Source organism: Orcinus orca, chromosome 19 (assembly GCF_937001465.1).
Source record: "Orcinus orca chromosome 19, mOrcOrc1.1, whole genome shotgun sequence".
NCBI classification, from domain to species: Eukaryota; Metazoa; Chordata; class Mammalia; order Artiodactyla; family Delphinidae; genus Orcinus; species Orcinus orca.
In genome coordinates this window covers 29,324,084-29,338,821 of record NC_064577.1, presented here as the reverse complement: position 1 = coordinate 29,338,821, position 14,738 = coordinate 29,324,084, and the positions used below count along the sequence as shown (strand labels likewise).

The 14,738-nt window shown below is 48.5% G+C and overlaps 1 protein-coding gene across 5 annotated transcripts in view; it reads left to right on the top strand.

Moving 5' to 3' along the window:
* The window catches only part of PRPSAP1 (phosphoribosyl pyrophosphate synthetase associated protein 1), a 51,638-nt gene that overhangs the window by 13,629 nt on the left and 23,271 nt on the right, over positions 1-14,738 (top strand). Inside the window, exons 4-7 of one of the 5 annotated variants that reach the window (XM_049702028.1) lie at positions 2,004-2,128; positions 2,914-3,220; positions 10,521-10,573; positions 13,087-13,153. Coding sequence is in view for 2 of the 5 variants with exons in the window: in XM_004275508.4 (XP_004275556.1) it covers positions 7,675-7,844; positions 10,521-10,573; positions 13,087-13,153 (290 nt within the window). In the remaining 3 variants the exon portion in view is untranslated. Of the gene's footprint in view, positions 1-2,003; positions 2,129-2,913; positions 3,221-7,147; positions 7,845-8,137; positions 8,157-10,520; positions 10,574-13,086; positions 13,154-14,738 lie in introns of those variants that run through there. The other 4 variants (XM_004275508.4, XM_012535057.3, XM_033438573.2 and 1 more) reach the window with 4 other exon arrangements.

Below are 14,738 nucleotides of genomic sequence, written 5' to 3'. Positions count from 1 at the left end.
AGAGGTGACCTCCCAGGGACCAGACAAAGGCCAGCCACATGCTGGATTACACACAGGATTGAAAGAGTCAGTGCTGCATGGCATCTCCCAGCCAGCTCCCGGCTGGTAGTTCTCTGAACGTAGAATGTGGGGTGCATTTTAATTCTTGGCAGTAGGCTCCGGCAATTCTTGGAAAGCAGGAAAGATCCTGCCAGGCACCTCCCTCCACCTTGTCACACATGCATCATCTCATTTAGTCCTCACCACCACCCCCAGGGAGGTATTATTGTGATCACCGTTCCACAGATGAAGAAACATAGGTACAGGTTGACGGACTCCCCCAGGTGAACCAGCAGAAAAGGACTGAGTCCAGGTCTGTCTGACTCCAGAGCTGCCCCCTCATGGGCGACGGAGCCCTGGCTCCTGCCCCCCCACTGGTGTAGTCCTACTAGCTCCTCAGGCGGCCTCCAGAACACCTCTCTTCCTCCTGCAAAGCCCTCCCTGTTCTGACCCTCTGCTACTCTGAACACCCCCTCTGCTGTTGCCCACTCCTGACGTCTCTGTTCCCTGCTCACCATCTTCTTGGCTCCAAGTTCTGAGAACGCGTAAACATTAGGTTCTGGGAGTTGGACGCCTGCCATAATCTCTCTCCGACCTAGAATGATCTTCATCCGCGTCTGACCTCATCCCCGGCTCTCGCGGTCGCGGCCGGACCACCACCCCTTCTCCAATGCTAAACCCCACATGCCAGCCTGCCCTGCTTTCTCCCTCTTGTGGCCACACTGTCATTCAGGCTTGCCTCTAAACCTCTGGCCTTGAGCACCCCACCCTCTTCCTCCTCCAATCCGCTGTCCTGAGGCTGTGGGGAAGGAGAGGAGGGGCAGTGCTTCGAGTGGGGACCACACGCAGCTCCGTGATGCTGCTGGGACTCTGCGAAGCCCGTTTCTCCTCTGCGGCCGCTCCCTTCCAGCCTCTGCCGCCAGGGGCGCTAGTGGGGCCCGCACGGCTGGAAGGGGAGAAAGGGCCGCTGCTTCCTGTCTGCTCTGGTCACCCGAGCATCACCCTGGCAATGGTGACATCTGGCTCCAGGCTCCAGTGTCCCTGCGCTCCCAGAACCTGCCTCTGTGCCTCTCAGAGGTACCGCACCAGCTGGGCAGTGCCTCCTCGCCGGAGATCCGAGTGGCATCTCCGTGGGACCCCTCCTCCAGGCTTCTAGGATCCCATAATCCCAACCTGTCCTCTTGGCTCCCCGTTCATGGGGGTGGGGTAGCTGCTTCCTGTGGTCTCCCAGTGTCGGCTTTCTGCCGCTTCTATCTTGCAATACCCATTTAACCAATTCTCTATATTAAATTCTTTGTTAAAATAATGAATGTGTTGGGAATTCCCTGGCGGTCCAGTGGTTAGGCCTCTGCGCTTTCGCTGCGGAGGGCGAGGGTTCAATGCCTGGTCAGGGAACTAAGATCCCACAAGCTGCTAGGCGCGGCCAAAAAAAAGAAAGAAAGAAAGAAAGAACGTGGTTTGTTTTCCTGGTTGCCTCTGACCTAATAAATATGTATAAACATTTCCCATCTCCCTTCACCTAATAGCTCCTACGTGCCAGACCTTGTTCGGTTTGACATGTATTAACTCACTAATTATTATTATCCCCACTTTACAGGGGAGAAAACTGAGGCAAAGGGAGACATAATTGTTTGCTCGGGATCACACAGCTGTTAAGAGTGGGCTCCAAGAGCCTGGCTCCCGAGATAACACTCATCTACACACGCTGCAGCGACTCACTGCTGACAGTGAGTTGGTGTAGCTGGGGCAGTAAGTGACCACATAGTGTTCCCATTTATGGATGGACGAAAGCTATTTTTGGATATTTGTATCATGTGGGGGTTTTAGCTATTAGAGAGCCTGGATCCCCTTGAACCTGACACACTTAGGTCACTTGAGCCAGGAACCTTACAACTTTCTGAATTATTTTGGTCCATGATTTGTTGTAACCTGTCTCCTTAACGTTTAACCTTCTATCTTCTCAGCCCCGAGTCCCCGTGGCCTATTTCCTCCTTCCATGTCTTTCCCTATGAGCCTACCTTGCCAGTGTGCTGCTGTAAATCTGGAGATACGGGCGAGGAGACATCTCCTGTTTGGCAGACTCTAGAAGGTACTAGGAGGCACTATGGTCTCACCTTGAATCAGAGTCTTCAACGAGGTATGGGTATTGGTGATACCCTGAAATGCCTCCAAAGGCCTCCACCAAGAGTTCCTGAAAACCCCATGACAGAAGAGGTTCTGTCCTACTGAGACTCTATGCTGGATTCCATTTCAGACTTTCCAGCGGCCGGCAGGGCAGCTGCTCTCTACCACTGCCCTTGCTGAAGCTGGGAAGGGTCACTCCCAGCGCGCTCGGCTCTGTCTGCCCAGTATTTTGCCCTCGCCCCCAGCATGGTTTCTGGTGTCCTATGGAGAGAATCAGCTTAGAGATCCAAGTCGGTATTATTTTTAGAACTAAAGATCATTCAGTCTCAGCTTGCTTCGGCCTGTTCAGGCAACGAGAACAGGGAAAAGTCTCACATTTTTCCAAAGTTCATGTCGGAGTAGTGCAACATGGAAGCAACACTTCTGAATCATTGCCTAAAGTGTTCTCCTTTGTTGCAAAGGCTGACCTTGTCTTCCAAATAATTCATTCCCTGGGGACAAGGCTGAGCCATTCTGAACACACCCCTCTTTGTCTTCTCTGCTCATTCTTGGACAATTCTTCGTGCCAAATCTGAACCTGTGCTTTCTCTTCTAGTTTTTAGAAGAGAGGAGATTATATTTCCATAATTCATGCTGAACCTGCAGCCCAGTTAGCAACAGGATTTTTTTTTTTTATAACTTGAAAACTGAAATTGGGTTGAATATGGAAATGTCAACTTGCACTGAGCAGAGCTGTCTTTGTTTTTGCAGGAAATGTCCAGCAGGTTTGGAGCCTCAAGGATCAGCCTGTTTTATAGAGAAACATTAAAACAACAACAACAAAAAAAAACTGGAACTGAGCAAGAGAAGTCTCACTTCAAACTGCAAAAAACACATTCTTTGCAAAATGAGCAGAAGTGTCTTTCTACTCAGTCCAGACCCTGTATTGGTCAGAATTCTCCAGAAAAGAAACAGAACCAACATGATATCTATCTATTTAGAAAGCAAATGTTGAAGAGCTAAAAGGAAAAATAAAAAACACCACAATCAGAGAACAAGCAGATGAAAAATAATTAAGGTAATAGAGAATTTGACTACAACTAACGAACGATCTAACCAACAGACGTAAAACACGCACCCCCAAACTGTAGAACACATATTCTTTTCAGGTGCATACAGGGCATTTACCTACATAGATCACATGCCGGGCCACCAAGTGTGTCTCAACACATAGCAGAGGATTGAATTCACTTAGGGTGTGTTCTCTCACAAAGTGGAATTAAATTAGAAATCAATAATAGATCTCTAGAAATTTCCCAAAGTTTAGAAATCATGCAGCACACTTCTAACAATTCACAGGACAAAGAAGAAATCACAGTGAAAATTACAAAGATTCTCAGACATAAAAACCCATGTCGGGACTTCCCTGGTGGTCCGGTGGTTAAGACTCTGCGCTTCCACTACAGGGGCACGGGTTTAATCCCTGGTGGGGGAACTAAGATGCCGCATGGCGCGGCCAAAAAAAACAAAACAAAACAAAGCCATGTCATTTCCAGCAAATGGCAAACAGCTCAGAAAGCCCCAGACCTAGGGCGTGGCCTGGAGAAAGCAGGGAGATGGAGAGGGAGACTCAGGCCATATCAGGCTAAGGAGTTTGGGCTTATAAACCATAGAAAGCCCTGGAGGCTTTTAACCAGGGGATCTGCTCTGTGGATGTAGAGGGTGGACTAGAGATACTGGAGGGAAAGAAGGACGGAACATGAAAGAATGAGGCCAGTTGGGAGGCCCCTGCCTGAGATACGAGATCAATAGCTGTTCTCTGGGGCTTCCCTGGTGGCGCAGTGGTTAAGAATCCACCTGCCAATGCGGGGGACACAGGTTCGAGCCCTGGTCCGTGAAGATCCCACATGCCGTGGAGCCACTAAGCCCGCGCGCTGCAACGACTGAGCCTGCGCTTTAGAGTCCGTGAGCCACAGCTACTGAGCCCAGAGCCGCAACTACTGAGACCCGTGTGCCTATAGCCTGTGCTCCACAACAAGAGAAGCCACTACAATGAGAAGCCCACACACCACAACGAAGAGTAGCCCTGGCTCTCTCTGCAACTAGAGAAAGCCTGTACTCAGCAACAAAGACCCAACGCAGGCAAAAATAAATAAATATAATAAATTATATATAAAAAAAAATAGCTGTTCTCTATATCACTCGTTGGGTCCACGGATACGAGTAGAGCCCCTACCACGTGCCAGGCACCAGGAGGTCACTAGGGGTTCCTTCTCCCAGATACATTTTGTGAGCCATCCCAGCGCCACACAGATTGTTACACATAGGTCATAAAGTGGGAAAACTTCCAACAGTGTAATCTAAATGTTCATTTTTTATGAAGCTTCATGTTAAAACAGAGCATGGTTCTGTAGTTCTTTTTTTTTTTTTTTTTTTTTTTTTGCGGTACGCGGGCTTCTCACCGCTGTGGCCTCTCCCGTTGCGGAGCACAGGCTCCGGACGCGCAGGCTCTGCGGCCATGGCTCACGGGCCCAGCCGCTCCGCGGCATGCGGGATCCTCCCGGACCGGGGCACGAACCCGTGCTCCCTGCATCGGTAGGCGGACTCTCAACCACTGCGCCACCAGGGAAGCCCCGGTTCTGTCGTTCTTGATGCCAGGCTGAGATTAAATGCCTAGCCTGAGGGCGCTTCCCATGACATTCTGTGCCTAAATCCCAGCCTCCTCCCTCCATGCCTGAGCCAATCTGTGAGGGCAGCTGTTTCTCATAAGTAGCTCCCAAATGGTTATCCCAAATTCAACTTTTATGACCCTTCTTCCCTATCTTATCAGTGGAGAAATAAGGTAAGTTTGTAGGAACTTAGACATTGAGGCTTGGGGAAGGTGAGTACTTCCAATCTTAAATTTTGTGATTTCTTGTCAGAGAAATTGATTATCAATCCTAGTGAGAGACCCACAGCAGGGTGAAGAAGGTGGGAGGACTTATTATTAAAAACCACAAAAGTTTTTTTTTTTAATAAATTTATTTATTTATTTTCGGCTGTGTTGGGTCTTCGTTTCTGTGCGAGGGCTTTCTCTAGTTGCGGCGAGCGGGGGCCACCCTTCATGGCGGTGCGCGGGCCTCTCACTGGCGCGGTCTACTCCTGTTGCCGAGCACAGGCTCCAGACGTGCAGGCTCAGTAGCTGTGGCTCACGGGTCTAGTTGCTCCGCGGCATATGGGATCCTCCCAGACCAGGGCTCGAACCCTTGTCCCCTGCATTGGCAGGCAGATTCTCAACCACTGCGCCACCAGGGAAGCCCCCACAAAAGCTTCATAAGAGGGAGGCAAGGGTGTCAGAGTGGGTAAGGATCTGTGAATGGAAGCAAAGATCAGAGAGAGAGAGAGGTTTGAGGATGCTAGGCTGCTGGTTTTGAAGATGGAGGATGGGGACCACTAGCCAAGGAGAGAAGTGGCCTCTATAGAGTGGAAAAGGCAAGGAAAGGGATTCTCTTCCAGAACATCCGGAGGGAAATCAGCCTGCCAACACCTTGATTTTAGGACTTTCGACCTCCAGAACTAAGATGGTGTAAGTTTGTGTTGTTTTAAGCCACTTGGTGGTAATTTGTTACCACAGCAATAGGAAACAAATACAACTTCTAACACACTACATAATTTACTCAATTATTATGTTTATTTAAAAATTGCTCTCCCCCCTGCTAGGTGTACCTCTCCAGGGTAGGAATTTTTGTCTTTTTTTTTTTCCTCTAAAGTATCCCAAACAGCTAAAACGGGCCTGGCAAACAGTAGGTGCTCAGTAAATGTTAATAGATGGATAAATGGATAGATGCAGAAAGCGAGAGAAAGGAAAGAGTCAAGGATTCTCCTGAGACTTACTGACTGGGAACCTCACGTTATGTTTACTCACAGAGGGAATAGAGGAGCAGGTGCGGTTTGGAGAGAACTGAGAAAATGAAGATGGGTTTAGTTTTGGGTATATTAAGGTTTGAGGGGTTCTGTAGGATATATATATGGAAAAAATATATCTATATGGAAAATGTGAAGGGAAGTGGTTTCCTTTAGTTTTAGAAGGTAATGTGGCTTATGGCTGGGTCCATCGGCTGAGCTTGTGTGCAGGTAAATAATTTGGTCTAAGCTATTTACCCCATAGCCCATTTGCTTTTTGCCTTTCCTTCTTTCTTTTCTTTCTTTTTCTCTTTCACCTGCTCTAGGAGAGAGGGGGTGGGTGCATCAGTAATTCTGGAGAGCCAGCTGGAATGTGGGTCAGGCTGCTACAGGCCCTGGGGCAGTTCAATTTCCAAATCCTGAAGCTGCAGGCTTCGGAGGCTTCCTGACACAAGAGTGACAATCAATTGCTCCCTCAGGCCCAATGTCACAACAGGCAGAGTCCTCAGAAGATGGAGAAGCAGGAGATCAGCTTCCCTCCCCAATCCTGAGGCAACTGATAACTAGTGACTCAAATGCTTCCCTGCCCTTTACTTTCTTCTTGGACCTCATTCAACAGGTATTGATTGCGTGCCTCTGGAACCCATCTCACTGCCCTGGACACTGGGAAACACGAAGAACTAAGTGACATACGATCTTGCCCTAGGAGGACTTACATCCTAGTCGGGAAGACAGATGTTCACAAAGCTAAATAAAAATAGAAGCAACTATACATGGTGCCACGCACGGTACCGCCCAGCGGGCGAGGGCGGCTTACTGTGGCTGAAGTATCCAGAAAGACTCCGTGGAGCAGATGTGACGTGAGTGGGTCTTTAAGGGACTGGAGCACATGGAAGGGGAGGAATAAAGGCTTTTCTGATTGAGAGCAAAGACTGGCAGGAGTGCCTTGACTCGTTCAGAGAGCCTTGCCTTACGTGCAGATGCAAGTTTGGAGTTTGTTTTGGGAATAAAGATCAGGCTCAGGAGTACCCCACCTTTTGGGCATTTTAGTATCCCAGGCAACCACCCGGAAATAACCCCGCCCTCCACTTTTCAAAGCAAGCCCTGCCTAGCGCGGCGCATGCGCCTCGCAGGGCTCTAGCGCTGTGTTATCATGGAGGCGCAGAGCTAGATCGTCAGCCACCTCGGAGGCTGACATTTTGGATCCTGGCGGAAAAGTTGAAAGCCTGGCACCACTACCAAGTCAGGCTGCACCACCCAAGAAGATGAGAGCAAAAGAACTCCCGTGGAGCGACAAGATCAGGCGGCGGAGTGAATCCGTGATGCTTCCCTCGGAAAACAAGCTTGTAGAGAGTTGCCCACCGCCCTGCCCTCATCTGAGATGGTGACTGTGCGGGTGCTCTAGCCGCGCCTTTTCGATTCCCGGAGGGGGCGGTGCCGTCGTCACTGGCTTTGAGGTGGCTGCGGCGCAGGTCGCAGCGAGCTCTGGTTGCTCCAGAGCCCTCAGTAGCCTTTTGTACGAGGAGGGTGGGGGTCTACTGACCTCTTCCCTCCTGTGCCGGGTTTCTCGGTTCCTTCCCTACGCGGGCCTACCGCTCCCCCGTGCAGCCCCGCCGCGGGCCGGCTGTAACTGCGCCCCCGGGCCGGACGATGCCCAAGAAGCTGCTGCTGCTGCCCCCGCTCTCCGTGTCCTCCGCTTTCCGCGCCCCGCGAGCCTGCCCCGCCGCCCGCCCGGCCATGAACGCCGCCCGCACCGGCTACCGAGTCTTCTCGGCCAACTCCACGGCTGCCTGCACCGAGCTGGCCAAGCGCATCACCGAGTAAGGGGCGGGAGCCGGGGATGTCCCGAGGGGCCCCTCCCGGGAGACGGTCCTTGTTCCTCTTCGCCTCCACGTTCCCCGACCCAGGCGAGGGGTAATTTGACCCCATCGTCCTGCCCCTGGGGGAGGGAGTCGCAGAATCCTGCCGTTTCAGGTCTGGACAAACCCTTGGAGGTGACAGAGGATCACCCCCCCACCCCCAGTTCTGCAGCTGAAAAGCGTTCGTCTGACTCTTGCTGGCTTCTCCCCACCTCCGGGTCCTTGGACCGCTCGCCCTGCTTTCGGCTCCCCACTCCCACCTCTCAGGCGGTGGTGAGGATTCTGTAATCGCTGGATTAGCGCGCCTTGGAGAGAGGGGCTCTGGGTTTGGCTCCCTTTCCCACGGTTGGGGTTGACCTCTGAAGCTGGTCATTGCCATTCCCAAGTCTCCCCGAGGAGACGGAGGCCCGCACGTAGTTACAACACTGGGGACGGACGGTGCGGGTGCAGTAGGTGGGGGCGGCTGGAGGGCCTTGCCGGTGGAAGACGCAAGGTGCACCGACAGAAGTAGAGGTGTAGGGGAGGGCAGGGAGAACAGGGCAACCCTAGAGGAGCAGATTTGTCGGAGTTGGTGATAGAAACCATGGTCTAACCGTATTTTGTAAGTCAGTTAGATTCGATCAGGCTAAGTCTTTGCCTTTTTTTGTCTTTTTCACCTAAGGAAGCCTCTGGCCTCAAGTGGCCTTTGGGGTCTGAAGGCCTTGTCAGCCTTGCCCTGGGCAAGAGACTTGATTTTCCTGAACTTCATTAGTAAAATAGGGATAATTCCGTCTGTTGGACCCAGAACATTGTGAGCACGAACAAAATAATGTGGATCAAGCATCTAGCAGAGCAGAGGCTCATAGTGGCCCTCTGAGTAATACATGTTTACTAAATGGCCTCTTTTCTAGTTGGCTCTTGTGAAGAATCCCAGAACCCTAGTGTAAAGGAAGAGCCTTTTGAGCCCTTTGCAAATAAACTTGTTATAAAATAAATAAGCTTGTCTTTTAACTTTTAAAGTCATTTTCACATTTTAAACAACTTACATTAGAGTTCTGTGGGTTTTTCAGAGTTGATAATTAATGGCATGAAGATATTTTAAAATTCTAGGTGAAATTGTAGAAGAAAGGGGAAACTTTTGTCATATTTTCTCAGTAATGCCTATGTTCTCTTCAGTTAGAGTTTTGAATGAGATTAGAAGAGCGTAAAAAAAAAAACCAAACAGTCCTTTTGCAATCTACTACCTAGTTTCTATTTCTAACCTCTGATTATTTGTCTTTCTTTTTGAGGCCAACTAAAATACTGATTTTAAATATAAAGCTTGTGTTTGTTTATCTTGGGTCATATTTACCACAGTGACCTTGGTAAGAGAAAGCAGAGGGAGGAGGGCAGATTTAAATAGTCAATGGTTTTGCTTTTTTTTTTTTTTTCCTCCTTTTTTTTGCGGTATGCGGGCCTTTCACTGTTGTGGCCTCTCCCGCTGCGGAGCACAGGCGCAGGCTTAGGGGCCCAGCCGCTCTGCGGCACGTGGGATCCTCCCGGACCGGGGCTCGAACCCGTGTCCCCTGCATTGGCAGGCGGACTCCCAACCACTGCGCCACCAGGGAAGCCCCGGTTTTGCTTTTTTGTTTTTATATTTTGTTCTTGAAAAGTTTGTTCCAGAAAAGTTTTAAGTTTTAGCCACTTTTAAGTGTGCAATTCACTGACATTAAGTACATTCACAGTGTTGTGTGATTATCACCACTGTTCATTTCCAGATCTTTTAATCGTTTCAGAAAGAAACTCCGTACCCTTTAAGCACTAACTCTCCATTCCCCCTCTACTCCCAGACCCTGGTGACCTCTGTTCTGCTTTGTGTGACTGTGAATGTGCCTGTTCTAGGTACTTCCTATAAATGGAATCATGCAGTATTTGTATTTTTGTGTCTGACTCATTTGACTTAGAATCATTTTTTCAAGGTTCCTCCGTATTGTAGCGTGTACCAGAATTTCATTCCTTTTTAAGGCTGAATAATATTCTGTTGTACACTTGGTTGGAGTGTTTTTAAACAGATTCCACCCTTATATAATTTCACTCATAAAAATGGTAATGCTAACTGATAAGAACTGAAAACAAACAAAAACCTACCATTAATTCCTTAATATCTAGTGTCTAGTCCTTGTTCATATTTTCTAGGTTGTCCCCAAAATGGGCTTTTACACGTGGTTTGTTCTAATCAGGATCCAGACACGATTCACACTTGGTGCAAATGCACTCGCATTGGGTTAATGGCACTGAAGTCTGCAACGCTTTTGACGATTGAGGCATTTACCTTGGGCTTGTGTGTTTTGGAATTATTGCTAGTAACCACGTATTTGTTGGGTATTGATGTTCCAAGACAATTGTTATTCAAAAAAACAATGGAACTAGACACTAAACTTTGATTGTGGGCTCCTCCCAGTAAAGCAGTGTGTTACAGATTGGTGAGCACTGGAAGCTGCTTGTGGAATGACAGCAGGTTTTAGTTCTTAATGAATTAAATTTTCTAAATTTTTTTTTTTTTTTTTTTGTAAAAGAATGCTGGTGTAGTTATTGTAGTCTTTTTGTTAAACACATGCCTGTGAACTGGAGTTTTTTAAAAAGAGCGTTCTTAATTGCCTCCCCCTCCCCCTCCTTTAGGCGTCTTGGTGCTGAATTGGGGAAGTCTGTGGTTTATCAAGAGACCAATGGAGGTAAGTTAAACTTATTTGTTAAACATCCTTTGTTCTCTAAACTCTGTTTAATCGGCTGGCATGTTTTTAAAAGGCGAATGTTAATCATGTGTAACACAGAAATGCGTTTTTTCTTTTTTTTTTTTCCGGTACGTGGGCCTCTCACTGTTGTGGCCTCTCCCGCTGTGGGGCGCAGGCTCCGGACGCGCAGGCTCAGCGGCCATGGCTCACGGGCCCAGCCGCTCCACGGCATGTGGGATCTTCCCAGACCGGGACACGAACCCGCATCCCCTGCATCGGCAGGCGGACCCTCAACCACTGAGCCACCAGGGAAGCCCCACGTTTCTGTTTTAACAGTTGGGACAGAGGGCATGCCGTTCGTCCCTCTAAATCTTGACTTCTTTGCTCTTCCTTAAAAGTCTCCTTTCCTCCTGTTCCAAGATAATGCAAATATCCTGTCATTTTAGAATGAGAAAAAGGAGCGATGTAGAGAGTAAGTTTTTTCTTCCATATCGTGCTGTATTTGATAATGTATTTTACATTTATCTGTTTCATTAGGCCATCAAATGGCATTAAGTGCAATCAGTACTAGATAGTAATGACTTATTTAAAAAACTTCCTTGAGTTAGTTTTATCTTTCATTTTTTTCTCTCAAGTCTTGTTGACCCTCACCCTGGGTTGGTCACCCGTTTTTGCCGCCGCCTGGGTTTCTGGGGAGAGCTGGAACATTAAATGATATTGCTTAAAGGCACTTGTTTCTAGCCAGTGTCCCAGGAATGCAGCAGCACCATAACCCCCCCCCACCCCCCACCCCGGTGGGTTCCAGCGTATAATGTCATCACTCATTGCGAAGACAAGTTCGTATAAAAACAATTTGGAATTATTTTTGCAAAGTTGAAGGCCTTGGATTCATGTTTTTGTACTTGCTTTTCTCTTTCCAGGGTATAACTGTCTATGGTATCACTAGCTTAACAGGAGATAGTTCAGACAAAATTGATGTTTGGGGAGCTAATATGATACAGCCAAGTATTGGAAGAGGGAAAGATAGTTTAATGGGTAGTAATGGAAAGCACATGTTCCCGGGGTGTGTATAAGTTACACGTGTGTTATAATTAACCCCCAGCAGCCCTTCATCCAGCTTCGGCACTCACAACTTTTAACTTGGTGACTTGAGAAATTTCCCTGCCAGGACAAGTCAGGAGATGCCGGTATTTAAACACCTGAAGATGAGTGCAGATAGGTGAGATAGCCTTTTTAACAGTAATGAATTTCCTTCATTGTGATGGCATTTGGGTTTCTCATAAATGAAGCGCTGGAGGAAAAGGGGGTGGTTTAGGGAAGACCTTTTTCTCCATCCTCCCATCCCTGTTCCAGGCCTCCTAGCTCTCTCTCATGCTGTCAAAGTAGCTTCTTAACGGGTCGTCTTACCTCCATTTTCAGCCTCTCTAGTCTGTTCTACTCACTTCCATCAGGATATTTCCAAAATGCACACATTTTTTACTTACTACCGTTTAAAATTGTATAGGCCATGGTCCAGTCTCCTTAGCAATCACGTGGGGCCCTTTGGGTTCCGAGTTCTGCCCATCTCACCTGCTTCGTCCTTCACCACGTCCGTCAGCACGTCTTGTGCGCTCTGATTCAAGAATCCATCTGAAGCCTGCCTGCCTCTCACTACCTCCACTGCAGCTGCTCTGGTCCAGCCCGCCATCTGTTGCTTGCCTGGACTGCTTCAGAAGCAACTGGAGTGGCTCCCCCCAAGCAGCCCTTCTTGCTTTGCCACCGTTGTCCTCACACAGTAGCCAGTGATCACACGAGTCCTCCAGTGGCTCTGCTGTCACCCCTTGGAGTAAAATCCAGACTCCTGCGTGATGTGGTCCTGGTCAGCTCCCTGACCTCCTCTCTGTCTCTTTCTCCTCGCTCGCTGTGTTTCCGAGCGCACAGTGGCAGCCCCACATCTTTGCACGTTCCGTACTCCTTTCCTCACCGTAGGTTCCAGTCTGCAGCGAGGCCATCGTTCCCAGCCCTCTTTCTCTTTTATCATGGCTGGTCTTTCTCCTGCACATTGGCCTGGAGGGTTTGCCAGCCTTTGGCATTGCACTGTCTCTCCTGAGTCAGTCTTTGTCCCCTTGGTCCAGGTCCCCCACTTTGGGACCCCAGCTCAGGGCCTGGAACAGAGGAGGCATCGGCCTTTGTTGAAAGAATAATAAGGATATTAACTTTCGGCCCCTTTATGCGCTGCATACTTTTCCCTAAGCATCTTGTGTTCATTTAGTGACGGATGTTCTTTTCTGGACCCTGAGATTTTACGTACACTTGTTTGTGGCTTTTGCCTTCTAGCCTGTTTTTGGCCTATTCTCCCCTTAGCTTGACTGTTTTTTACGTAAGTACGTGCCATCCCGAGATCTCTTAAGAATTTATTTTGGTGCGCTAAGCAAAGCATTGGTTTAGACTCACCTTTACTCCCTCCGATTGCTGCCTAATTATTGCACCACGAGGAGCTTTTCTTCAAACTGCAGAACATTTTTATTTTTCAGAAACAAGAGTTGAAATAAAAGAATCTGTTCGTGGCCAAGATATTTTCATTATACAGACAATACCCAGGTAAGAGTCAGCACTGCTTTATTTATCTCTCTTCCTCTAAAAATCTTAGTGATGTAACTTATTATCTTTTCATATGAACAACAGTTCCATTTTCTTTAAATTATAAATGTGTTTGCACATTAAATGCTTTCCAAAATACTATATATATGTGTACACATATATGTGTGTGGGTCTGTGTGTGTGTGTGTGTATCTATACATATATGTATATATATAGTCTTTGGAATTCCTGCCATGCTTGTCACACTATACTTAACTGTTATTGTTTACTTTATTTATTTATTTATTGGCTGTGTTGGGTCTTCGTTGCTGCATGCGGGCTTTCTGTAGTTGTGGCGAGCAGGGGCTACTCTTTGTTGCAGTGCGCGGGCTTCTCATTGTGGTGGCTTCTCTTGTGGAGCACGGGCTGTAGGTGCGTGGGCTTCAGTAGTTGTGACATGTGGGCTCAGTAGTTGTGGCTCATGGGCTCTAGAGCGCAGGCTCAGTAGTTGTGGCGCACAGGCTTAGTTGCTCCGCAGCACGTGGGATCTTCCTGGACCAGGGTTCGAACCCGTGTCCCCTGCATTGGCAGGCGGATTCTCAACCACTGTGCCACCAGGGAAGCCCCTGTTATTGTTTACTTGATCATCTGCTCCAAGCTTTAAACTCCTCAAGGACAAAAATATTCTACCTCCATTTTTTGCAGGAACCTAGGCCAGTGCCTGTCCGCTCAGCTCTCCTGGGAAGCCTTTGTTGTTGTTAAATGGTGGGTTTTATTTTGCACAATGACCCATCTCTAGCCCGTCTATCACAGATACCATCTACCATGCCTTCCCTCAGTGTGGGAGGCCTGGCCCTGGGGGAACCCTGGCATACCTGAGCATGAGCTTCCCTGTGGGGTTATCTCCTCTCAGCTCCTCACTGGGAATGGGGTCGATAGATCGTGAGTGTCTGAAAAATCTAGACCTTCACGTCTTGGTCGGTTTAGATTCCTGAGCCGTGTTAGTAATAAACACGGCACTGGCTGCCAGCGGGGTGCAGACGCTTTACGCGCATCATGTTTAATCCTTATGGGTCAGTCCTACATGGCAGCTCTTGTTGACCTCTGTGATACTGTGATTTATGATAAGAAATATGTATCTGGTCTTCCTTTCCTGGCACAGAGCTCCTAAAACCCTTGGAATATCCTAAGTGATAAGAGCAGTAAAGATACCTTTCGTTATTCAGAACAAGCCCCTTTCAATTACACCTGAGTTATGTGAGTGAGGTGATTTTTGGAAAGCTCCTGGGTAAACACAGGATGGGGGCTGGTTGCCAGGGTAACCAACCTTGTGATTAGAGGGTTGGTACTTTCAGCCCAGCCCCCCTGACCTCCGGGGAGGGGAGAGGGGCTGGAAGTTGAATCAGTCGCCAGTGGCCAATGATTTGATCAGTTGTGCCTGTATAATGAAGCCTCCATAAAAAACAGAAAGGACTGGGTTCGGAGAGCTTCTGGGTTGGTGAAGACGTGGAGGTGCTAGGGGGTCACCCAGAAAGGGCGTGGAAGCTCTGCACCCCTTGCCCTATACCTCGCCCTGTGCACCTCCCCCATCTGGCTGTTCCTGAGT